The sequence below is a fragment of the Pelecanus crispus genome, chromosome 4 (genome assembly GCF_030463565.1).
Source record: "Pelecanus crispus isolate bPelCri1 chromosome 4, bPelCri1.pri, whole genome shotgun sequence".
NCBI lineage: Eukaryota > Metazoa > Chordata > Aves > Pelecaniformes > Pelecanidae > Pelecanus > Pelecanus crispus.
In genome coordinates this window covers 41124004-41149114 of record NC_134646.1, presented here as the reverse complement: position 1 = coordinate 41149114, position 25111 = coordinate 41124004, and the positions used below count along the sequence as shown (strand labels likewise).

The 25111-nt window shown below is 35.8% G+C and overlaps 1 protein-coding gene across 3 annotated transcripts in view; it reads left to right on the top strand.

Annotated features, from left to right (window-relative positions):
- Nucleotides 1-25111, top strand: part of FSTL5 (follistatin like 5) — a 303783-nt gene that overhangs the window by 259601 nt on the left and 19071 nt on the right. For all 3 annotated transcript variants that reach the window (XM_075709268.1, XM_075709267.1, XM_075709266.1), the window contains 4 exons: nucleotides 6071-6189; nucleotides 13313-13462; nucleotides 18661-18768; nucleotides 20348-20472. In XM_075709268.1, coding sequence (XP_075565383.1) covers nucleotides 6071-6189; nucleotides 13313-13462; nucleotides 18661-18768; nucleotides 20348-20472 — 502 coding nt within the window. The remainder of the gene's footprint in view (nucleotides 1-6070; nucleotides 6190-13312; nucleotides 13463-18660; nucleotides 18769-20347; nucleotides 20473-25111) is intronic.

Here is a 25111-nt window from a genome sequence, read left to right as displayed (position 1 = left end):
AAACTTAAATTCTGTGACAATAAAGACCAATTAAATATAGTAGCTTACCAGATTGCTTATGGTAAAGACATTAAAATTTCTCTGTGACTATTCTGAAACTAAACAGAAAGCAATTTATAGTAGAGACTGAGAATGTGAAGTGACAATATCATCTTATAGAGCAGATTTTCTCCATCTCTCCTGCATATCTTATAGGCCAATCCTTGTATTTCCAACAAATATTGTTACTAGTTGCAATGTCAGAATTCATTTACAAGAGAGCAATACCCTGAAGATGCCAATACTCATCACCACTAACTTCTCTGGTCCATGCATACTCTGTCATTTTCTGTTATCTAAGTATTAGCAGATAGGAAGGGAGAGATGGGTGGTTAGTAGGAAAATTAAGATCATGAAACCATAGATAAGCTTTAGTGCTGCAATGCATATTTATATATGGGGTACACAAAAGCCTTATCACAAATGCTTGTGTAACTGTAAAAAGAGTATGGGTCAGAAAATCTGAAAAGATTTAGAAGGTACATTCATTCATATTACGATAATAATGCACTATATACATATGCATAAATATATCCATATATTAATCCAGATGCAAAAAACCCCCAAACCACCACCATCTCTTTCAAATCCTTGTTAGCCAGTTTTAAATATAGATTCAGTCTAAATGAAGCAAATTGTTATGCTTTAGCCCCAGTCAGCAACCAAGCACCACACAGCCGCTCACTCACCTTCCTCTCCACAGAGGGATGGGAGAGAGAATCAGAAGAGCAAAAGTAAGAAAACTCATGGGCTGAGATAAGAAAAGTTTTGTAATTGAAAAAAAAAAAAAATGTAATGAAAAGGAGAACAACAAGAGAGAGAAAAACGAAACCCAGGAAAAACAAATTATACAACCATTTACCACCTGCTGACCAGTGCCCAGTCCCCGAGCAGCGATCGCTGCTCCCCATCCAACTCCGCCCAGTTTCTATACTGACCATGATGTCATATGATATGGAATATCCCTTTAGTCAGTTTGGATCAACTATCTTGGCTGTGCCCCCTCCCAGTTTCTTGTGCACCTGGCAAAGCATGGGAAGCTGAAAAAAGTCCTTGACTAGTGTAAGCACTACTTAGCAACAACTAAACCATCAGTGTGTTATCAACATTCTTCTCATCCTAAATCCAAACCACAACACTATGTCAGCAACTAGGAAGAAAATTAACTTTGTCCCAGCTGAAACCAGGACACAAATATATTTGCTTTTTTTTTTTTTTTTTTTTGCTTCTGGCACTGTATTATATATGTGCTGGGTTGTTTTTGGTTTGGTGGGGGGGAGGTTTGCAAAATTAGGTCAGATGTCTTTAGAGGAATAGTTCCTGTAGTTGTGAAGAAGTGTCTTGCCTAAGTGATTAGATATTTGTACAGATATTTGTAGACACATGCTCAAAGGAAGGGTTTTGGGGTCATAATAACTTAGAAGGGGGGATGTAGACTACCCAACCAGGATGAGGAGGCAGACGAAATATTCTGTAAGCAGCTGGGAGAAGTTTCACAATCACAAGCCCTTGTTCTCATGGGGGACTTCAACTTACTAGATGTCTGCTGAAATACAATACAGTGGAGAGGAAACAGTCTATGAAGTTCCTGGAGCGTGTGGAAGATAACTTCCTGACACAGTTGGTGAGTGAGCCAACTAGGGAAGGTGCCCTGCTGGACCTGCTGCTTGCAAATAGAGAAGGACTTGTGGGTGGTATGATGGTTGGAGGCTATCTTGGGCGTAGTGATCACGAAATTATAGAGTTCTTGATTCTTGGAGGAATAAGGAGGGGGGTCAGCAGAACTGCTACCTTGGACTTCTGGAGGGCAGACTTTGTCCTGTTTAGGAGCCTGGTTGACAGAGTTGCTTAGGAGGCAGTCCTGAAGGGCAAAGGAGTCCAGGAAGGCTGGATATTCTTCAAGAAGGAAATCTTAAAGGCGCAGGAGCAGGCTGTCCCCATGTGCCGAAAGAGGAACCGGTGGGGAAGAAGACCAGCCTGGCAGAACAGAGAGCTTTGGCTGAGACTCAGGAAAAAAAGGAGAGGTTATAACCTTTGGAAGAAGGGGCAGGCAACTCGGGAGGACTACAAGGATGTCATGAGGTTATGCAGGGAGAAAATGAAAAAGGTCAAAGCCCAACTAGAACTTAATCGGGCTACTGCCAAAAAGACAATAAAAATGTTTCTATAAATACATTAGCAACAGAAGGCGGCTAAGGAAAATCTCCATCCTATATTGGATACAGGAGGAAATACAGTGAGAAAGGATGAGGAAAAGGCTGAGGTACTTAATGCCTTCTTTGCCTCAGTCTTTAAGAGTAAGACCAGTTGTTCTCCAGGTACCCAGCCCCCTGAGCTGGGAGCCAGGGACGGGGAGCAGAATGAAGCCTCCATAGTCCAAGGGGAAATGGTTAGCAACCTGCTACACCACTTAGACACACATAAGTCTATGGGGTTGGATGGGATCCACCCAAGGGTACTGAGGGAGCTGGTGGAAGTGCTCACCAAGCCACTTCCAATCATTTGTCAGCAGTCTGGGCTCCCCAGGGAGGTCCCAGCTGACTGAAAGTTAGCAAATGAGATGCCCACCTACAAGATGGACCAGAAGGAGGATCTGGGGAACTACAGGCCTGTCAGTCTGACCTCGATGCCAGGGAAGCTTATGGAGCAGATCATCTTGAGTGTCATCACATGTCATGTACAGGACAAGCAGGTGATCAGGCCCAGCCAGCATGGGTTTATGAAAGGCAGGTCCTGCTTGACTAACCTGATCTCCTTCTATGACAAGGTAACCCACTTGGTGGATGAGGGAAAGGCTGTGGATGTTGTCTGTCTAGACTTTAGTAAAGCCTTTGACACTGTTTCCCACAGCATTCTCCTGGAAGAACTGGCTGCTCATGGCTTGCATGGGTGTACTCTTTGCTGGCTAAAAAACTGGCTGGATGGCTGGGCCCAAAGAGTGGTGGTGAATGGAGTTAAAGCCAGCTGGTGGCCGGTCATAAGTGGTGTTTCCCACAGTTTAGTAGTGGGGCCCATTCTGTTTAATATCTTTACCAATGATCTGGACGAGGTGATCAAGTGCACTCTCAGTAAGTTTGCAGATAACACCAAGTTGGGTGGGAGTGTTGATCTGCTTGAGGGTAGGATGGCCCTACAGAGGGATCTGGACAGGTTGGATCAATGGGCTGAGGCCAGTATTATGAGGTTCAAGCAAGGCCAAGTGCCAGGTCCTGCACTTGGGTCACAACAACCCCATGCAACACTACAAGCTTGGGGAAGAGTGGTTGGAAAGCTGCCTGGCGGAAAAGGACCTGGAGGTTCTGGTCGACAGCTGGCTGAATATGAGCCAGCAGTGTGCGCAGGTGGCCAAGAAGGCCAACAGCATCCTGGCTTGTATCAGGAATAGTGTGGCCAGCAGGAGCAGGGAGGTGATCGTCCCCCTGTACTCGGCACTGGTGAGGCCGCACCTGGAATACTGTGTGCAGTTTTGGGCCCCTCACTACAAGAAGGACATTGAGGTGCTGGAGCGTGTTCAGAGGCGGGCAACGAAGCTGGTGAAGGGTCTGGAGCACAGGCCTTATGAGGAGTGGCTGAGGGAACTGGGGTTGTTTAGCCTGGAGAAAAGGAGGCTTGGGGAGTCCTTACTGCTGTCCACAACTACCTGAAAGGAGATTGTAGTGAGGTGGGTGTCAGTCTCTTCTCCCAAGTAACAGGTGATCGGATGAGAGGAAATGGCCTCAAGCTGCACCAGGGGAGTTTTGGATTGGGTATTGGGAAAAATTTCTTTACAGAAAGGGTTGTCAAGCCTTGGAACAGGCTGCTCAGGGAAGTAATTGAGTCCCCATCCCTGGAGGTATTTAAAAGATGTGTAGATGTGGTGTTCAGGGACGTGGTTTAGTGGTGGATTTGGCAGTGCTAGGTTAATGGTTCGACTCAATGATCTTAAAGGTCTCTTCCAACCTAAACGATTCTATGATTATTTCATTGTATCCACAGGTAAAGGTTCCTTATATGAATTGACTTCCCTAACTTAGTATTGAAATGGAAGAAGGACATTTCTTACTGTGTCTCTTTGACTGATTTTCAAGAACAGTTTGGTGAACATTACTATCCGTATGTTGGAAATAAAGCCTTAAAAGTTTGGACTGGGTTCCTATACATGAATATTATCTGTACATTGGAAAGCCTGCTTTGGAGCACTGGCAACTGAGGAGGAAGTTTTAGGAGTCTGTCAAATGTCTATATCACTTGGGGCTATCAGCTGATTTACTTCCTCACATTCTGGTATTACTTATCCTGCTAATAGCTATAATATATTTTAGGCAATGAGACCAGGGAGAAGGGAAAACCTTGTTTTGTCACCAGCCAGCTCCACATATTTATTTATCACCAAGATACAATAAGCCAGTTGCTCAGCTGTAGATCTCTACGCTGTGTGCACTGGTATGGGCAGCCTAACCTCAGTCAGGCTTATCTACAAATTCCAGCTGTTCTTACAGAATGCAGTGTCAGGCATTTTTTAAAGAAAGACCTTGACATATTATCTAATATAGGTTGTATGGTTTACCTGCAAAGGCATACAAAAGTATCCCATTGGCCAGAGTGGGCATATCGCCCTTAGTGCACCTTATGCTCAGAATAGACATGACTGGTAAGTTTTCTTTGAATGTGAGCCTGCTTCTATGCTACAACAAATGCAGCATAGACAAATTCCTCTCCCACTTTTTGGTAACCTCTTAATAGTTAGATTTCATATAAAATGAGGAAAACCCTGCTAGGAGACTGTCCCTTCTTTCTTTTTTAGGAAAACTTGGCCAGAAGTGGGAAATGATTCCACAAGATTTCTCAAAGATAGTTGAATTTGCTTGTTCTGGGCATGGCCAGACAACCTTATGCATATTACTACCTTTTAAATGACTATATTACCTATATGATTCCTAATGGGGACTGGGAACTTTTATGTATGTGTGTACATACATATATCTATACACAAACACACGCTTCCCTTCCCCCTTAATGTTCTCATTATTTTATTTGATATTAAGATGTGTTCTCTCTGTATTAGCATAGGTTTTCCTTCAGAATTTAGGATAAGCAGAATTTCAGACTCAAATTTATTTTTCCTGGGTTTTATTCCCCTATGTTCCTGTACCAAATAGTGTTATGTCAAATGGAAGCTTAGGCCCTGTATGCAGGATACATACACATTTTTATCATTGTAGCCCACAGTTTAGCTGTCAAAATTGGTTATAATTGTAATTTTAAGAGTACTGTGATTTTCTTCGTAGAATTTTACAGATAGGAACTGATCATTCATCATAGCATCCACATAGCAAATCAACAACTGTTGTCTTAATTGGTACATGGTAAACTAAGGAGAATGTTCTTTTTTGTTGTCATGAGCATGACCACAGATATTATGAGACTTCATGCTACAGATCTGGTTCCCACCTTCTCCACAAAACATTACATCATCCCTCTCATTCAGTAACATTTTGGTAGAAGGGTTGAATAGTTCCATAAACATTTGTGGCCCTTCAAACTTGGAATGAATATCTGCCCAACTCTGACTTTCCAATAAAATACAATAGAGAATATTTCCTTTTCTGACTGAAAGAAATGTCAAATAAGGGTTTATAACAAAGATTCAGAACTTCTCTTTCAATGTTATACAGAAATTACTTTAACTATTCCATCCTCAGAAAAAGAAAAATAAGTATACATGGAGAATTTATATTAATTTTATTTCAATGTAGATGATTTCACGAGATCACATTCGTTACTGCAGCTGTCAAACTATATATTTCTAGATTTGTATTCATAAAGACAGTCTTGCCAATGGACAAAACTATGTGAAATTCATTCTGAATAATGTAACAGTTTTGGTTTAGTTTTACAACAAAAGATCCCATAGGATTAGCTGTATTAGCACTGTACTCATTAACAAATTGATCTCGTACCAAAAATGTGATGAGCTTTTTAGTTCAAGACAAGGATTTTCTTTTTTGTCATTATTTAATTTTATACATTTCAATGTGTTTTTGTTCCTAAGGTCTGGGAATTGGGAACATGTTTTATGTTTTTTATGAAGATGGCATCAAAATAATACAACCAGTGGAATGTGAATTTCAGAGACATATTAAGCCTAGTGAAAAACTCCTCGGTTTTCAGGCAAGTTATTTTTTTAAATTTATTTGTAGTGTTTTCTCAGTTATGGTTGTCTTTAAATATGAATTTATGATTGCTAGTTTAGTGTTTCCTGCTTGATAAATTCAGACATGTCTTCTCAATGAATAAGTAGCTTATAATGGTGGACTCAAAATTTCTTGTATTTTCCTTGATCAAATTCAAACTTTCACTCTCTTTTGGATTGAATATTCCCTGTACACTTTTCAAGCTCTTTATTTTCTTTGGCTGTCTTTCTTTTTTCCCAGTCCTTTCCTTTAACACCTCTCTACTCTTTATTTCTGGTATGTTTGTGGTTGTTTTTGTTTCCCCCCACCCCATTAAGTGCATCTCTGTGAATCAGAGATTGATTCTCTCTCTATTAAATATAAGACCTAAAGTTATTATTTTTAATGGTTTCTTTTTCTCCACTGGATGGTTGTCTATATTAAACTGTCAGGTATCATGAGGCAAATCCCTTTCCTGATAAACACTCTTACAGCTCCACTGAAGTTAGTAGAGATGATTGATGCTTTGACTCCAACTTAAAATTCATATCAGTAGTTTCAATAACTTTATTGTTAGCAGATTTATAGCTGATTTCACCAAATTCTGTGCACTTATGAGGTAGCTTCCATGTATAGCATACATAAAAACTGTAGTGTATTCTCCAATTCAATTTATTGTTTTGTTGTTTTTCCTTTACTGCTAATCAAATTGCTAGCTGCCATGATGCATGTTCTCACAGGAACACTTGGTCCTAGTCAGTATGTTAAGATTTGTTCCATATGATCTATCACCTTTCAGAAATAATAACTTTTTCTCATTATTTGGATTTGAATGAGTGACCTTGAAATACATAATAACCCATGAGCTGTACACTTTGGTTTTTTTCCCTGATACCTAAAGCACACTGAAATAACAGCAGAACTGTCTCAATGGAATTTGCCTCTTCGGTTATCATTATTGATGTCAAAGGCTGCTGTACTCAGCAGCAAGATTTATTTTAGTGTGAATAATTATGCTTTGGACAGCTAATGATACCTTGATTTGTGCTGCTTAAGTGAAATTAGGTTGACACAGCCAAAAATAAGCCAAAGAGCTTTTTTATGGCTGTTTAATTCAAAAGCTGATTATTTAAGAAGTCTGTTAAAATTTTATTGGCCTAAAGTGCAGCCTAGATTTTAAGTGTATTTTTATTGAAATGTGGTAATAATCATGATGGATAAGTCAAACTTGTTTCCTTTTTGTAGCCTTCAAATCTAAAGTAGCATAATAATTAAGTCCTTACACCCTGAAAAAAAGAAAAAAAAAAAAAAAAAAAGAGACCAAAGTAGGCTACTTGATAAATTTCATTTTAAAGTAGGTATAGACTTGTCCTTCTTTGGATATCTTTGGTTTGTGGTAGGTGTGGTAAATATATAGCCGGAAATAAAGCTTTGTACCTACATGCATGTCACTTTACCCATTAAATTCAACAATATTTCTACGTATTCCCCTGAACACTGCAAACATCTTCCCTCACATATGGTGGTTAATAAATCTTTATTCTTGTAAGAGAAATCAGAAATATTTGGAAAATATATCCTTATGTTTTTCTACTTATAGTGACATCCTTGTTCACTCTGCATTCCAAAAAAAGGAAAACTTGAGAAGTCGTGTTTAGTAAAAAATTTTGAAATTTTGAGAAAAAACCTTTAAGATTACTTTGCTCCTAGAAGAAGCATGAAACATGAGTTTAAAAGAATTCCATGCATGTACTACATGCTAATACTACAACAGCAGTAGTATATTCTTGAAAAAACTCATTGAATATGAAGCTTTAGACAACTGTTTCCTCCTTTGAAGAATATCATATCTTCCTCAAGCCTCCTTGGAAAATCTGTAATCTCTAAATAAGAATAATAAAATAACCCAGTTTTGTCCCAGGATCAGATTTTTAACAAGTTCAGCATGTGATTGTTCAGTGGTAAGAGTTCATGTCATAAATTGTTCATTAGTAATTGTCTTTAACCTCGTCATATAACTTTACTAATCAGAGATGTTGGTATACTGCATGTTTTGAGGTGGCTTTACATAGCTTTTCACATCTACGTCAGCTATCACTAATAAAATCTGCATCGCTTATCTCTTAATATACCTAAAGAAAATACATGCTTTCTTAAACCTCTCTCATTTCTTTACACTTTTCTGAATTAGCTGTTCAAATGATAAGTAAAACTTTAGTAGACCTGTTTCATTGCCAAACATTTGCTAAAGGGTAGGAACATTTCTAAATTCTGCACCACAGTTTAGGTACTAGAAGCGTCACAGAAAATGTCTGGATATTACATGTGATACTGCAGTGTTCCTCCCCAGGTTTCCTGTTTGCCTGCCAACAAAACAAATTACCCTTAGCTGAGCTCCTGTAAAAGAATGAACCCAGATGTTTCTACATGGCATTGCATTGTATTGTGAACAAATGTTGCAGTAGTTACACATGTACATATTTAGGTATGCTAATTTTGTGAAAGGTAAATACAATTTCTCAATAACTATATCCTTGAGAACCCTTATCTAAATATTTAATTGCCTCTTATGCAACTGAGTGTCAATACAGCAAAGCACTTTAGTGTGTGTCTAACATGGGAATCAATTAGACTTTCATTGTGTTTAAAGTGAAGGAAAAGATTTAGTGCTTTACTGGATCATCATGGTTCAGAGGAATATAAAGAGCTTCCTCCTCTCCTTCCCAGAATCTCCTAAATTACTTAAATCTTCTAAATTGATATCAAATGCAAGTTGACTTTTATTAGGTTGATAATGACAATTCTAGATGCATAGGGACAGAAATAAACATATTTCTGTTTTCTGATGCAGATTAAGTTTCAGTTATACCAGCTTTGACATCTGTTTGTTTAACCTGTTGTCAAATATATTCTTAACCATGGTCCAAGTAGCCTTTCAGCTGTTAACTGTCTTCATTCTGAAGTGTTTGGGACATTTTCCTCACTAATATGCATCCTCTATTTATCTTCTGCAAATTAATATTATCCAAAGCCTTTAAATTCTAATTCTTATGCAAAAATGTTTTCATTTTCCCTTCCCAATGAATCCCAATTAGAATAATTATTTCAGAAGGCTGGAGGTGGGAAAAGAAGCAATTGAAACATTTGCCTTTGTTGAGACCAATGGAAAAAATCTTTTGCTTTCAACATAATCTTGACTTCCTCTTTATTACAAGAACTAGCACATAATGGCCATATTTCAGTGAACTAGGCCATCTCACACTTGAATATGTGCTGGAGGTGGGAGCAAAATACTTAATTTCAAAATAATGAATGTGACTACATGGCAGAGCAAAATTTCCACAGGAAATTAACTTGAAACACATTTGTTAGTCCACAGAAATTGCTTCAGTTTTTACTCTTACAACACACTAAGTGTAGCAAATGCAAAATTATTAACCTTTGTTTGTTGAAAATAAATGTGAAAAAGGTCCACAGTCTGATTGTTACTACAGAATGTCAAGTAAACAATAACTGAATATAGAATAGGTGATATATAAATTAATTTCTTAATACATGCACTGTTGTAACCTGTTGATGTCATTCTTAGACAGTCGTAGTATAGATAAACATTTCATTATACTGATTAAAGAGCTTGACTCAAATCTTTTTAGAACACTGAAGACCCTTGCATTAAGTGTAAGTTTATAAACATAGAATTTGCACATATAAATCTACAAGTACATGTTTTCTCTTGAGAATTTCTTGCCCCAGACTACCTTGAAAAACCTTCCCTAAGGATTTATTTTGCTCAATCTGCTGACTTGTTACAGGGCAAGTCACTTTTTGATTAAAAAGTGTGTGGGGGGGAAAAAACCCAATGAAATAAATTAATGTTTTATCAGATGTAAGCTTTTTTTCGGAGAGAATAAATTAGGAAAAAGTAAATTGCTCACATTTTAATTAGAAGAAGAAAATGGTGGTTTTATGCTTATATTTTAAGGAGAAATTATTTTAACCAAATACCCAACCACTGGGGAAATTAATATAAAGCCTCAGAACTACTGCCTGTAATGTAAAAGAAATCCAAACTTTCTAATCAGATAAATGTAAACTTCTCAAAAGCAAGATTTCAGTTCCATTGATTGAGGCTATTTCTGGGGCATCTAGATAAACATGGGTTTGAATAACTAGAGAAACTACTGCATAAACTAATTCATGCTGGGGAACTCTGTTTTGGATATGAGAATTTTGGTGCATAACTTCCAGTGTTATTTTGGAGAAACACTTTTTTTGCTTTTATTTTAATTTTTCTGTTTTGGGGGGCAAAGTGAGAGTTGGCATTGGATTATAGAAATTTATGACAACATAAACAATATTCTAGAACCAGTAAACTGCATTTGTGTATGTAGATTTATTTTTTACTTAATATTTTTTACTTTAGATCTGAGAAAGTGTTGTGCTTTCTACATGCTGTATTTAAATTGGAACAGAAGGAGCAAGTTTTATGAATTAAATAGATAATAAGAATCATGCCCTGTATTTTCTAATTTAAATATATATGTGTGTGTATACTTCTATATACAAATACAAAAAACTGCATTTATGTTGTTTTTACATTGAAATAATATTTAGAAATACACTTCAGTCAGTATTTTAGACTCAGATTTAGGAAAATGTTTAAGGAGGTTGCTCAACTCTAGATATAGTTATAAGTGCTTAACTTACATATTTTCCTGTTCTGCTATACTGCGCACAATGGGAGGTATGATTAGCATAATCATTTACACTAATCTATATGATGCCATGTGAGAGAGACCTAGGCTTCTTCAGCAGGAGTTAGTGTTATTTTTTAATAATGTATTGAATGTGTTCTTGTAGAATTCACAGCACCAAAACCTGGGGTAAACTAAGGTGACATCCCTGAGGCAGATGACTGAAAAGAATGACACAGTACAGAGTTGTTATAAACATTTACAGATGTGTTATTTGAAGAAACTGTTCTCTGAGGAAGAGAGGACTGTAGAACAGTCAAAAAGTAGTTATCTCTTTAGATAAAACATGGAACTAAGACAAGGCATATTTAGAATAATATAAAAAATAATTTGGCATCAATGAAACAACCTTCCAATTGAAGTGAAAAGTGCACAGAAGGGAAATGACAATAGATCATTGATCTGATGATTGCACATCATGTTAGACATACTTGTTTATGTTGACACTTCATGTGATGAAAAGCTTTTAGCCACATTTAAGAATGAAAGTCCTGCTTGTCTCCAAGCCTATCGTTCTTTAAAAAATGGATTTTAAGCTTATCCCTTCAAAGAGCATGGTTTTTTAGCAGTACTAAATAAATCTTACTCTTTTTACTTATTTCTAAATTCTGCTGAAGTTCCTGATTATGTGCCATCCCATGGTACCTGAGTTTAGTAACCTTTCCTTATCAATGTGATTTCTGAAAGACCTTCCCTTTGTTGAGGTTTAAGAACCAAGCAGTGGCTTTTGATCTCCTGTAAAGAAACACCCTCTGTTTGAGCTGGAAACTGATTTATGTGTTATTTTGACATATAAAGGTGGAATGTATTTTCTCAAACATACAGAGGCACAGCAGGCAAAGAATGTTGATGATACAGAAAAGTTAGTGTTGAAATGCATCATCTTCTTGAAAAACATGCTTAGGGCCAGATATGTTGTTCTGTCATGTTATTTTTCCCATTCTTTTTGAAAGGAGTCTGATGCTTAGAAACAGAATTGTTTAAGATCTCATCAACTCTTGCTGTTCATTCTACCTTGAAGTCATAATCTGCTGACATATCATAATTATTTTCACAGCAACAGGTTATGAAGTATCAGACAGAGCATTCTAAATTAGGAATAAGCAGCAGATAAATGCTAAAAAGTAATAATATTTATGATTTGGTGAAATTGCCCAGTGTGGTGAAAGGAAAAAAGAATTAAGAGGGAAAAGAAGAATAGGCCAGGAAAACAAAAAAGCGTGGCACATGCTGTACTTCTCCAGGCAGAATATTTTTCAGGTCCTTGTTTTTACATAAATTTGATGACCATTGTAGGAAAAAATCATGCTATTTCATAAAGGGAATTTCCAAATATGGTAACATATTTGACCAAGTAACTTTTAATTTTGATAAAAACAAACTTTCACTGGGAGTAAATAGTTACAAATAGACAGAGGTAAATATAAATATATATGATGAGTGGGAATATATTTATATAAAAATATGAATAGCGAGCATGTAAACTATAGATAGATATTTTGAGTGAGTGCATAGTTATAAATACATGTATTATGAAATATGAATATGAAATATGAAATCACTGAAGTCAACAGGAATTTTACTTTTGTTTCAAATTCATCCTTTTGCAGGGATGGAAGGGCAGAGGGGGGAAGGAATGATAGTAAGAAGCCATTTGATTTGTATTGAGTTTAACGCTAGTGAGATAGGCTGTGAGAATGTCTTATGGCAGAATTAGCCAAACTTCTTGACGTTTGAAGCAACATACCAGTAATCCATGTGACCAAAAAGCAGATCCCTCTAACTGCTGCTGCTTTACCCCATACCATGTGACAACTTGCACCACACCTCCTTCTCTTCCTCTCCATTTATACGTTATCATCTTCCCAATTTAGTATTTGCCTGCCTTACTGCTTTGTTCTCAGGTGTAAGTGTGAGCCATATCTGTAACTGCCTTCCTTTGCAAAATACTGTGATGGTGCAGATGGGGAAGCTGCTAGCTACTGCACAGTAATGAGACATTGTGTGTCTAATTCCGTTTTTCTGTTTTTAAGGTCTCCTGGCTCTTGCTCACTTTCTACATGTGTTATTGTTTCAGATGGGTTTCTTTCTCAGGACAACTGCACTAACTGCCTGAATACCTAGGAAACATCCAAAAAAGCTGGTGTATGGTTTACACTAAAGTGCTTGTGAGTTGTGTAGTGCTTACAACATGCAGTTTGGCTAATGCTAGTCTATGTCCTAATGTTGCCTGTCCTTTTTCCTTCCCTAAATTTTCTGACACTTTATTTTACAGTTAAAAAAGAAGAAAAAGAGTATAATTTGTCTTTTCATTGTGTCGTTGACTGGTTTGATTCTTACACTTTCCCTGTTTCTGTTGAATTATAGGATGAAGTTTGTCCCAAAGTGGATGGAGATCCTGTTCAGCGGTGTGTATGGGCAACGGCGGTTAATGTAAAAGACAAGTTCATTTATGTAACTCAGCCCACACTTGACAGAGTTCTTATTGTTGATGTACAGTCTCAGAAAGTTGTACAGGTATTTGTTTCTAATTTTTAAGTTAATATCTAATTTGGACACAAGAATTTAAGGTTTTCCTTCATATTTAAAAAAAAAAATGTAGTTAGCTTGAGAGTAAACACAGTATCTAGAAAAAAGCTGATCTACTGTTGGTATTTAGCAGCAGTTTATGTTTAGTGACTGTTCTTGTCAATAGGCAATTGGGAGGGAGAGAATCAACATGAAAGAAACTCTTATTAATCAAGTAGTTGAGGAAACAAGTTCTTTGGGAAGTTTCTGGCTTGAGGTACTTTTCACTTGAAAATGAAGATTCATTAAAATAGAGTCTTATCACAGGAATGTGCCTGTCAGTTCTGACAGGAGAGGTTAGGAGGTTAGGTTTGACTACAGAAGGTGGAGGACTGTTATTCAGTAAGCTTTTAGAGAGAGAAATTACTGGAATCGTGGAAGACCCAACACCACCCTTAGCCAAGATTGGAGACTGTAAATTCGAACTCCTCTATTCCTCTCTACTGTGTAAGGTAGTACTATTGGTTTCTCAGTCTCTGGGATGCTGGAGATATTCTGCTTATTCAAAACAATTCATTGGGTAAAAGAGAGAAATCAGTGTTATGGTAGAGGGATTAATGCACTCATATAGTTTGTGGAAGACCAAGGTACAAGGCAATGCTAAAATGAATATTAGTGTTTTGAACGAGTACAGTTCCCTCAGGAGAGCCTGAGAGAGTCACACTATAATCCAAATGGTCAGTAGTCTCACTGGGATAGAGTAAAAATTTGATGTTTAGTTGCCACCACTCAAATCAAATACTATAACCACTGTACTCTTGTCTCTCTTTCTCTCTCTTTTTCTCCCTTTATGAATCTGGTGGTATCATTGATATCATTGTACTGTGAGGTTACAGAGGGGATTTACATAAGGGGAGATTTTATTCTGTTGAATTGTTAAAGACGTGAAAATGGATTTAGAAAATAGTAGCCATAAACTCATTAAATTCTAAAAATATTTTTTCTAAATATGAAGAGAATATATAAAGTCTTAAACTGTTCATGTTAACAAGGCATATAGAAAAGGCAAAATCATATTTTTTGCTATTAGTTTTCTGCCTAGTATTCCCACCATATTACACTATTTTTCTTTTTTTTTTTTTTTTTTTAATCAGACACATAGAATATATTTCATTATACACTCTTTAGTCTCTCGGGATGATGTAATTTGAGCAGAAAGATTAGCTTTATTTCACTTTTAGTGGCAAAAAAAGTCAATCGGTTATAGTTGGGGACTGTCAACAGTCTTGTCAGCAGACAAGGGCCTTGTTTTTTGGTTGGGTTTGTGTATTTGTGGGGTTTTTTAAGTACATTACAGATCATATAAAATCTTGACATTTCCTTTAAAACCAAGGTTCTTCTTTTTCTGAGATAAAATTATTTCCTGGGCAAAGAGCTCTGAAGCTAGTTAATAACTTATTAACAATCCTGCTCTGATTCTTAGAAGAAAGGGCACTTGTATGTGAAACTGATAAAGAGGTTTTGACACCAGACTGGGTGTTCTGATTCAAATTTTAATCATACAAATGTGCCTAACATCTACAGGGTTACTTACAGTAACACATTCTTAGGAAACAGATGTTCTTTAGCTAAATAAAACGTGGATTTATTTTAATTAGAACTCTAATCTAAATTTTTAATAAAAACATTTAAATAGAGCTTTTCTTCATGCCTTTTGCCTTTTTCCCTGATAAATGAATAAAAATCTTTAATGTATAGATTATATGTTGTATGTTAGGCTCTGAGGAGACCTTATTGCAGCCTTTCAATATTGAGAGAGGGCTTATAAGAAAGATGGGGAGAGATTTTTTTAATAGGGCCTGTAGTGATAGAACAAGGGGTACTGGTTTTAAATGAAAAGAGGGTAGATACAGGCTAGATATAAGGAATAAATTTTTTACAATGGCAGTGGTGAAACACTGGAACAGGTTGTCCAGAGAGACTGTAGATGCCCCATCCCTGGAAACATTCAAGGTCAAGCTAGGTGGGACTTCGAGCAACATATCTAGTTCAAGATGTCCCTGCTTACTGCAGGAGGGTTGGACTAGATGACCTTTAAAAGTCCCTTCCAACCCAAACCATTCTATGATTCTATGATATTAGTGTATTTATGTATTATGTATATTAATGTAAAATTTAAAAATACATAACAAAACTGCAATTTAAAAATTACATTAACTTGACAAATAATTTTGATAATTGTGCATTCTTTACACATCTGTATTTTCTGCCTTCTATATTCTATGTCAGCTGGCTCAGTAGACAGTTTTCTCAAAACCTGACGTATCCAAATGGTGACGTAGTCTAATAAAAAGTTTTATTCAAAAGTTAATAATAAAAAGTTGTGAATTTTTTTCTTTTACTTATTTTTAGTGAAATTGACCTTTACATATCAAAGTAGAGATGAACTGAGTGGATAATGAATTTTTGTTTTTTTGAAAACAAGACTTTTTTTACAGCCACTTCAGTATATTTCTTCACGAAGAGAGACAAAAAAAAACATGGTCTTACTGCAATCCACAGATTTGAAGGACTAGAATCTCTGGCAATGGTTTCCCTGGTCTCTGGCTGACATTCATGTGCCATCTTTCCTGTAGATGGTGGATGAAATACCAATTGAATTACATTTATTAGCATTTAGACTTCAGTGGCAAGAGTGTATTATGCCTTTTTAACTCACTGAAAAATATTAGATAAGTTGGAGGTTCTTTTAAACTTAAGTTTTATGGAATAGTTTGATTGGTAGACTCTTCTAAATCACCTTCAGTTACATTAGTTATCATTTTACTAAGTGCTTTACCATTAACTGTATGTTTAGAGATACTTACCACAACAATGTATGTTAATTAATAAGTAAAATTCAATAAATTAGCCACTAATTAAATCTACACCCTTCCCCCAGAAATACGTAAAGCTATTCTCCAGTTTTTGGATGGCGTTAGATAGGTTGCTGTTCTATCACATCAATATTCAAGATTCTGTAATGAGTTGAAAAAACAGACATACAGGATGCCTAGGTGTTACACAGAGCTTTGTGCACTAAGTCTGTGCTCCTTAGCAAATATATTGAGCTGAAACCAGATACTCCACAAGCCTGCATGCTAGTCCAGGAAAAAACACCCTTTCACTTTCAAAGAAATTTTATTTTGAGGGATAGAATAACATTGCTTTTCCATTACTTTAATAATATGAACCAGATAAGCAGCACTCTAATAAAACTTCTGTCAAGATGCAAAAAACCTAAAGACAACTAAAAACATATTTGAAGGCGCTATAATTTGTGTAACTATGCTGTTTTCTGTATAAAAATAATTAATTTAGTTTTGCTTATTATGGTTTTTTCTCTGAAGTACTACTATGTATGTTACATTTATTCCTTTCTACTATGAAAGTTAACATAAAAGACGTATGTACAGGTGCACATATGTAACAACTAGACTTGAGGATGATTTATTTCTATGACAACTATATTTATCAAAATCAGTAATTAAAGCAAATTCTAGAGCAGACTAAATTGAAATGTATTGGAAACAGGGATGGTCTATCTTTAGAGAGATCTACGTAGACTTTTTGATTTAGCCAGGTAATTCTCTTTCTAAAGTTAAGAGAAGTATTTGCTTTCATTTCTAAATTCTTGAAAGCAAGCACTGTCACCTGCAATTGTCCAGTATTGCTCAGCAGTGCACCATTAACTGGCATGACTTAGAGGCATGCTGAAGTAAACAGAGCTCATTATTGTTCAGTCCACACCATGCTGCTGGCAGATCAGCCTGGCTAGCTAGAAACAGCTGTGAAAGCCTGCTTCCAAGATGCTCAGCTCCTTTCTGCTGCTGGCTCCTCTCTTGGGAGCTGCATTACCTGTGCTGACTCTACGGGCAATTCCTTGTCCTCCTCCTAGCAGTGCTATGGCCCAGACCCTGAACATAGCTGGCACTCATTCAGCAGAACACATATGGGTCAGACCTTTTGTCAGGGGAAGCCAAAAGGAAATTTGACACACCTGAACAAATTAGCTATACAACAGCCCAAGTATTATTTTAGACAACTTGTCTTCTAACCTGCAGCAGAAAAATGTTATCAAACACAAATGACCTTTTTCAAGGGATATCTTTCCGATTTTAAATGAGCCAGTGAGCAACCTGGCTTCGTTTTCCATTTTCAAAAGGAAAAACAAACTCTGCCTAGATGAAGCTGTGGCTTGCAACACCTCAGGAGTACAGTTAAGTATCATCAGCAGTCTCAGCCAGCCATTAGTGCATTATCTTGAGGATCTACATCATTAGTTTAAATTAGGTTCACTTAATTAGCCAGCTGGTACTCTCCTTGACAAACTTATAAACAAGCTGTGCTTTAGAGTTCCATAATGGTGAGACTAAAAAACAATTTCCACTTTTTTTTTCTGCTTTAATGATGAAAATGGAAAAGTAATCCCCCTAGTTATTTACCTCGTGTAGAATGACTCAATGAAATATGTTGTCCTCCCATTTCATACCTCTGAAGTCTTCAGTTCTCACACCAAAGGAAGTGTAGAGCTCAACTGTCTATAAGGTTCGTGGTCCCAAGAGACAGTGCTCAAGGTTGTAGGGAAAACACTTTGGTTCTGATCACAAGTCTACTAAAAGTAGCAACTGTAATTGGAAAACATGAAAACAATCTCTCCAGCTTCAACAGAATATACCCAGTTTAGCAGAGATAGGAAGATTTGGGTGTGGCAACATTGTGTTGGTTTTATACAGGGCTGTGTAGCAACACCTTGCATTGATTTCAGTATGTGGATTGAGAATAGTCTTCCATTTTTAGCCATTTTCTAGTAATCGGTGTAGTTTTTGAAACAGATACATATAAAGTGAGAGTGATGGTAGGGAAGGAAGATAAATACTTTTTAGCTTGATTTAAAACCTTTGTTTTCAGCTTCTTAATAGCTTCAGTATAATGTAATTTCGATGCCAAATGTTAGAGCATATAATGAATTAAAATCACTGTTTCAGCAATTCAGTAACTTTGAATTAATTAGAGGACTGTTTCAACAATTGACAACATAATTTTAAATACAATCTGAAAACATCAGGAAATGCATGTCCAGTGATCATCTTAATTCAAGTGTATGTATTATTTTTCTTTTGAAAATGTGACAGAAACTAAGGATTTCTATTTTTATTATGCTTCAGGCAGTAAGTACAGATCCTGTTCCAGTGAAACTACACTATGATAAATCACATGATCAAGTCTGGGTGCTGAGCTGGGGAAACATGGAAAAGAATTCACCAACTTTGCAGGTGAGGTGATCGGAGTGATTATATGCAAGGAAATCTAGACAAGTTGAACCTTTGTGTAATTGCAACATTTTGTATATTTTCCTTTAAGCATTATTATCATGACCCTAGCAGGGGCAGTGAAATGATTTCAGGTAACCAGAAAACAATTCAGACACCTGACTTTGCTAAAAAAGTTAGAAATTGTTTTCAACACCCTTACTCAGAAGTGACAATGCTGAATTGATAGAAGGATAAAGAATACAGCTGACAGCAGCAGCATGTTTTGTAACTGCCAGTCTTTTGAGAGCAAACTGTTGCTGTTTATGATGGGTTTTCCCCTAATTCAGGATAAAGTGGATTTTGGGCATATTCTTATTTCACTAAAATTATATTGACGTTCTGGAGGTGACAAGCTCCATCTTTACTTATTGCTTTTTTCAGATGTAAAATATTAAAAATCTTTTTCCCATGCCTCTGAGCAGTGGCAAGCCTAGGGACAGTCACTAGAGAAACATTTCAAGAAGCTGTGCTTGCATTTCTACTTTTTCACTACTTTCTGTTCCTTATTTAGAGTAATCCCCTGAGAATATGGTGATTGTCTTTATGTCATAGTTTCAAAATTACTTTCTATTTCAACTAATTTTCCTTTTCTTTAGAAGTTAATGAAATCCTTATGTATTTAAAAAAATAGATATAAGATAAAGAATAAGAGAAATTCAAAGACAGGGCTCAAGCAGAAAAATAAGTAACATTTGAAAACACCTTTTTAGCACCTACAGACTCTTAGTAACTGTGAGTATGCAAGGTAATTTGTGGGAGTTCAGCTGTCATTTCTCTGCAGAAAATGACTGATAATTGTGTCAATCTCATCATGTTTTAAAGTGACTGATTATCTTCATTCTCTTTTTCCTTACAGTATAGATAATTGATTATTTTCCTCCTTTTAATTCACTCTTAAGTGCATGTATGTGAATATCATAGTGGCTATTATATGGAATTGTCTTTTATTCTATGATTCACCCATAAACATTTACCTTAGAGAAGGTCCAAGATTTGGGGATTCGAGGCAAATTTGTTCATAACAACTTAAAAAATGTGTAAACTCAAATCAACTGCTCTTCTGAAATATGTCTGCGCTATTTTGAATCACCTCATGATTGACAAGGATTGGGAGTATACATAGCCATAGTTTCCTGTGGATCAGTTGATAACATTTTAACTTTTCGGTCTGGCTGAGGTGCTTAAGAAATTTAATATTCCTCTAGGGTCTAGTGTAAAAAAAAACCCCGCAAACAAAAAACTTAGTTTGCACTAAGAACTACTAGAGGCTTTAGTAATGTAAATTAATTAATATGGATCCAGTGGTGGGAAAAAAAAAAAAAGAGGAAAAAAGTAAACGTGAAGATTAAGTGGTCAGGTATGTAACAATTCTCTGTAATGCTAATCAACTTTATTCACTGTCATTTGTGTTCTTTTTCTTGGTAGCTGAAGGGTAATACAAGAGGTAGAATACAGAGGCAATACTGTATTAATTTATTTGGACAGAGATTAAATTTTGAAAGAGTATTTCTGTAGTTCATAATCATGTTACTTTATGTAGGTAATAACACAAGCCAGTGGGAGTGTTTCTCATCACACAATCCATACTCAGCCAGTGGGAAAGCAGTTTGACAGAGTGGATGACTTTTTCATTCCGGCTACAACCCTCATCATTACCCATATAAGGTACTTTTTAGCTGAATTATAATTAAATTTCAAATGAGCTATAACATTGTCTCCAAAGAAAATACAATTTAAAACCATTGAAAATCTGAGACCATGACTCCAACTTCAATATTGTTTTGCAGTGCCCTTCTTCATAAATTAACTAAATGCAAGTTTTATTGAAAACAAACTAGATATCAGAATAAACACATTTATTAGAGATTTTCTTCCTTATCTCACCAAATTTGCAAAAGTTCCAATGCTCTACATACTAAAATTGAGTTGTAATATCATCTGGGGTTTTCTTGAAGAACTAATAAGTGTAATATTCAGATAATTCCCTAATTTAGGAGCATAAATCTTAATTTTGTAAACAATACTAATTTATTCTACTGTCCAGAGCAGTTGCCATACATAGTATTTGCCATATGGTATAACATGTATGTTGTATTGGAGTTATTCTCTTGATTAATGGACCAGAAAAAAAACACTTTTGCAGTTTTGAAAGGAATTGTGATAAAACATAATGCAACTCTTTATGAACTGGCTTCTTCTGTTCATTCAGTTCTTTCTCCCTGTTTTTTATCAGGATCTCTGTTTTTAAAACAAACCAAGGCTGAGCATGTAACAAACTCTGTTTAGATGCATGAATAAAATTTGTCTTATTTCATGGGTGCTGAGTATATGATGTTAAAATGGTTCATATTGTAATCCATACCAGGAAACACTGTAAATTCTTGGGACCTTAGTTATTTCTCTCAGTGAATGTAAGGCTGTCTTTGTTTGCCCAAAGAACAGACAAGTTCTGGCTGTGATAGAAATACTCTAAGTATGGTAGAATGGAACAAAGTGACCAGCTGGATTTTAAAAGACGTGGGACTTAGAAAGAGAGTGTGAGAAAAAGAGGGCAACACTTAATACAGGCATAAAGCAGAAATCTTTTCAAGATCTCCCCAAGGCCTTTTAAATGAAAATCTATTTGTCTTCCTCAAAATACATTAGTAAGAATGTGGAATGTAATTTTCTTTTCATATTTTTTTCTGTAACATTTCTACCCGTAGGGATTGAAAAATTCTGCAATGTAGGATTTGTACATCTGAATATTGTATTAATATGTATTAGCATGTTGTATGTTTAGGACTGTTAGGTTCTTTGCAAGGTGACGCAGACCTATTTCAGCTCAAAACACCTCTGCAAATAATTATCTCAATTGCTTATTCTGCTCTTCCAAGTTCAAGTTTCATAGAAATGCTTTCATTGGGATGATCTTAACTGTCTTACGATTATGAGACATCATCATTCACTTTTAGCTAAAATCTCAAATGTATGTGTATGTAAATATGCATCTCCATTAGAAAAGATATTTCTGATTGTAGCGAGTAATAGTCTTTTAAAACTGAAAACATGCAATTTAGGATGATTTCACAATTGATTCTGGAATTTACTGTCTCTGCGCCTGTGATGAGTCTAGTCTTCTGTATCAAAAAAGATTTGGCTTCTCCTAAAGTGGTTGTTGATGAAAGATAATTTTTTAAAATTTTCTACAAAATTCTTAACTAACAAGTAAATTAGCAATCAACCATATGCAATTTAAAAAGGAATGTGTAAATTAATATAGCTGAATAGTAAACTGACTCTGAGTACCATTACTGCTACATTTCTTGAATTGAGTGGATAAATGCACATTGTGTCTCTGAAGTAATCCGTAGTCCTCACACTCAGCCTTAGAAAAGCATTATGATTAAATATTTCAGCTACATTTGGAACAGGTATGCCTTGCGAGAACAAAAGTTACTGGTTCATAAGCTACCAAGTAGTAGAGGTACTACCCCAACAGAACTGACATTTGGATACATTAATTTTCATGTAAATAGGAAGAGAAAAAGATGTATAGGGATAAACATCATACAAAGCGGGGAACCAAGATCGGGAAAAGAAAAATAGGCCCAGTCCAAAGCTAGTGAGGAAGTAATCTTTTCTAACTTGAACAGTTTTAAATTGATACTTTGCCTAAATAGGTCAAGTAGATGCTTTCTGCTTTGCATGGTGAGTCAGAGCTACCTTCAGCTGATGAGTCATTTCACCTGTCCTGTATGTAACTTAGGAGAAAAGAGAAATAAAGAATAAAAGAAAACCCATGGAAATAAGAAAGGAATATGAAGTTCAATTAAACAGTGAAAGAATACAATTGGACAAGTGACTGCAGATATATAATAAACATCTACCTCCATTCAGGCCTAGTATAATTACCTTGTTGTGACTTTTGGTTTTGGTTTTTGGGTTTTTTTTTTTTTTTCATTCATGTACTAGTTAACGACCAAAAGAGAATTTCTAAAGTCTGGCAAAAAGCCTGCAATAGTTTGTCCAGTGCTAAAACCATAGATTTTGGGGTTTTAACCAATGAAATCATTTCAAGAGCAATAAACTGTTTTTACCTAATCCTGAGCTTACTTGAAATGCAAAGAATCTTATTTTAGTTTTCTAAAATACTACTTAATTCTGAGTGCCTTTTCTATAAATGAAAAAAAAAAAAAAACCCACTGTGTAGATAGGTATGGTATTTTTATTTTTTGTGTATTCTTTCAAGGGGCATTTATGTAAAGTTAGTCTGTCATTAAAGAATTTGCCTTACATAAAATATCTGGATTTCAAGTACTTTGATTTTTTTGTTTAAATAAAAATGAACTATGTGAGTAGTGTGTTAGGAAAGGTATTAAATTAGCTGTATTTATCAAATTAGTAATGATGTAGGAAAAACTGTCTATTAAATCTAACTTGTCACCAGTCAACAATAAAAATGCTCAGTAAACAGCATGTGTTTGTTAAGAATGTTAGGCAACAAACATAAAGCCTGAGCTTATTATTCTTTGGTGCATATACAAACCAGAGGAGCATTTTATGAGTGTGAATAACAAAAAACAGGTGCAAAGGAAATAACCCCACTGGCTGAGTTAGCTGGTATAGTTAACTGCTCAAGGGCCCTGTTTACCCTTTGTTAGAAGTCAGTTCCCTTTGACTATGCAACACCAGCCCCTTCCAGAAAAATGAAAGCTTTCTGTAGCTAGGTGCATTTGTCACCTGTAAACTAAAATTTTGAATGATGGAGCAGAAGACAGAGTGTGCACAGCATACCAAACTAGCTTCCAGAACCAAGCTTTCTGTCTGAATAAAGGCATTTCTAAGCAAAAAAGGCATACCACTTAAAAGTATGAATTAAGTTTTGTAACACAGTTAACACAAGCCATCTACTACTATTTACAGTGTATTGCCATCTACTGCATATTCTGTCCAATCAGTCATTCTTTAATCACTGTAAAGAATAAGGGACAGAAGGTAAAAATAGGTAGGCTTGTTGACACATGGGAAAAGAAGTAATGGTGAATAATTTAAAGTTATGGTGGGTCATTATGTTTTTCTCTTTAATAATATCTAAAATGTTAATTGGTAATAATACATATATATGCACTTAAAACTTACTGCAAATTAATTTTATTTAAGAAGTGATGGAACTGTACATTTGCTTTGCCTAGGTGAGTTATTTTTATATATGAAAATGGAAATGGGCTGCCCATTATTAAAAAAGAAAACACATTTTAATGCTCTCTCGGGCAGCAGATAATTTAGGATGCACTTCCCTCAGATCAGACATTTTGAAGAGGTGCTAAAAATTTTCGTGTGAGGTAAACAATAATTGATCCCAAGGAAAAAAAAAAAATCCTAGAATTTTCCTACCACAGACTGAGGCAATGTTTGGTTTTACTTACAGTACAGCAGGAGTCAGGGCAAATAACTTTTTGGTTTTATAACCAGCAAGCATAAGATTCATGCTCTGAGCAACCAGCAGCTAAGCAAACTAAGTAGGCATGAGCCAAATGTAGAGGAAGAACAGACCAATTCTGTTATTTTTAAACTCTTTTATAATTGGTGAATAGTTGATATGTATAAAGAAGAGGACAAGAAAAGAAGCTGTATCATTTTGGGGAGAAAAATATGGTAGGTTCAGTACCATCAGTTAGTTTGGGGAGGGCGGGGAGGTGTATCCCTTTCTTTTATGTTCCAGTCAAACTATTTCCTTCCACTGCTGAGATGAAGGAGAAAGAGTTTTGTGCAGTCAAATACTATTAGAAATGAAGCAATATTTGGCAGTAATCCTTTTGTAACTGCTAACCATTTATAAATATATATATGTTAAAAAAAGACAATATATACTATTTTTAGTAAAAATCTACTAATTACTTCCCTAATAACGTGTAGAATGCCCCACTTATGCTTCCAGACAGTAAATCTCTGTTTGTACAGAGAGCCTCAGCTGCAGATAGATCAGGTTGGCACCGATTAATAAGGTTCTAAAAATGTAGGTTACTTAATTCTAGAATTTCTATGTGGTTTTTTGACCAGACTAGTTCACCTGCTGACTCTAAGTGAGGGATTGTCTCATGCCTTTGAGCATTCCTTCATGATGGAAATAAAATCCTTTCTTTTTCTCACAAAACTTTTAAAATGCAACAGAATTTAGAGAAAGTCAGAGATTCCCATGGCTTTTCATGAGTTTCCTCTGCCAGCTAGTTGTAGTGCAAGGTACAAAAATTTTTCATAAATCAGCAATGAAAAAGAGACTATGGCACAAACCAGTAATAATTATTAATAGAAAGAATCCTTA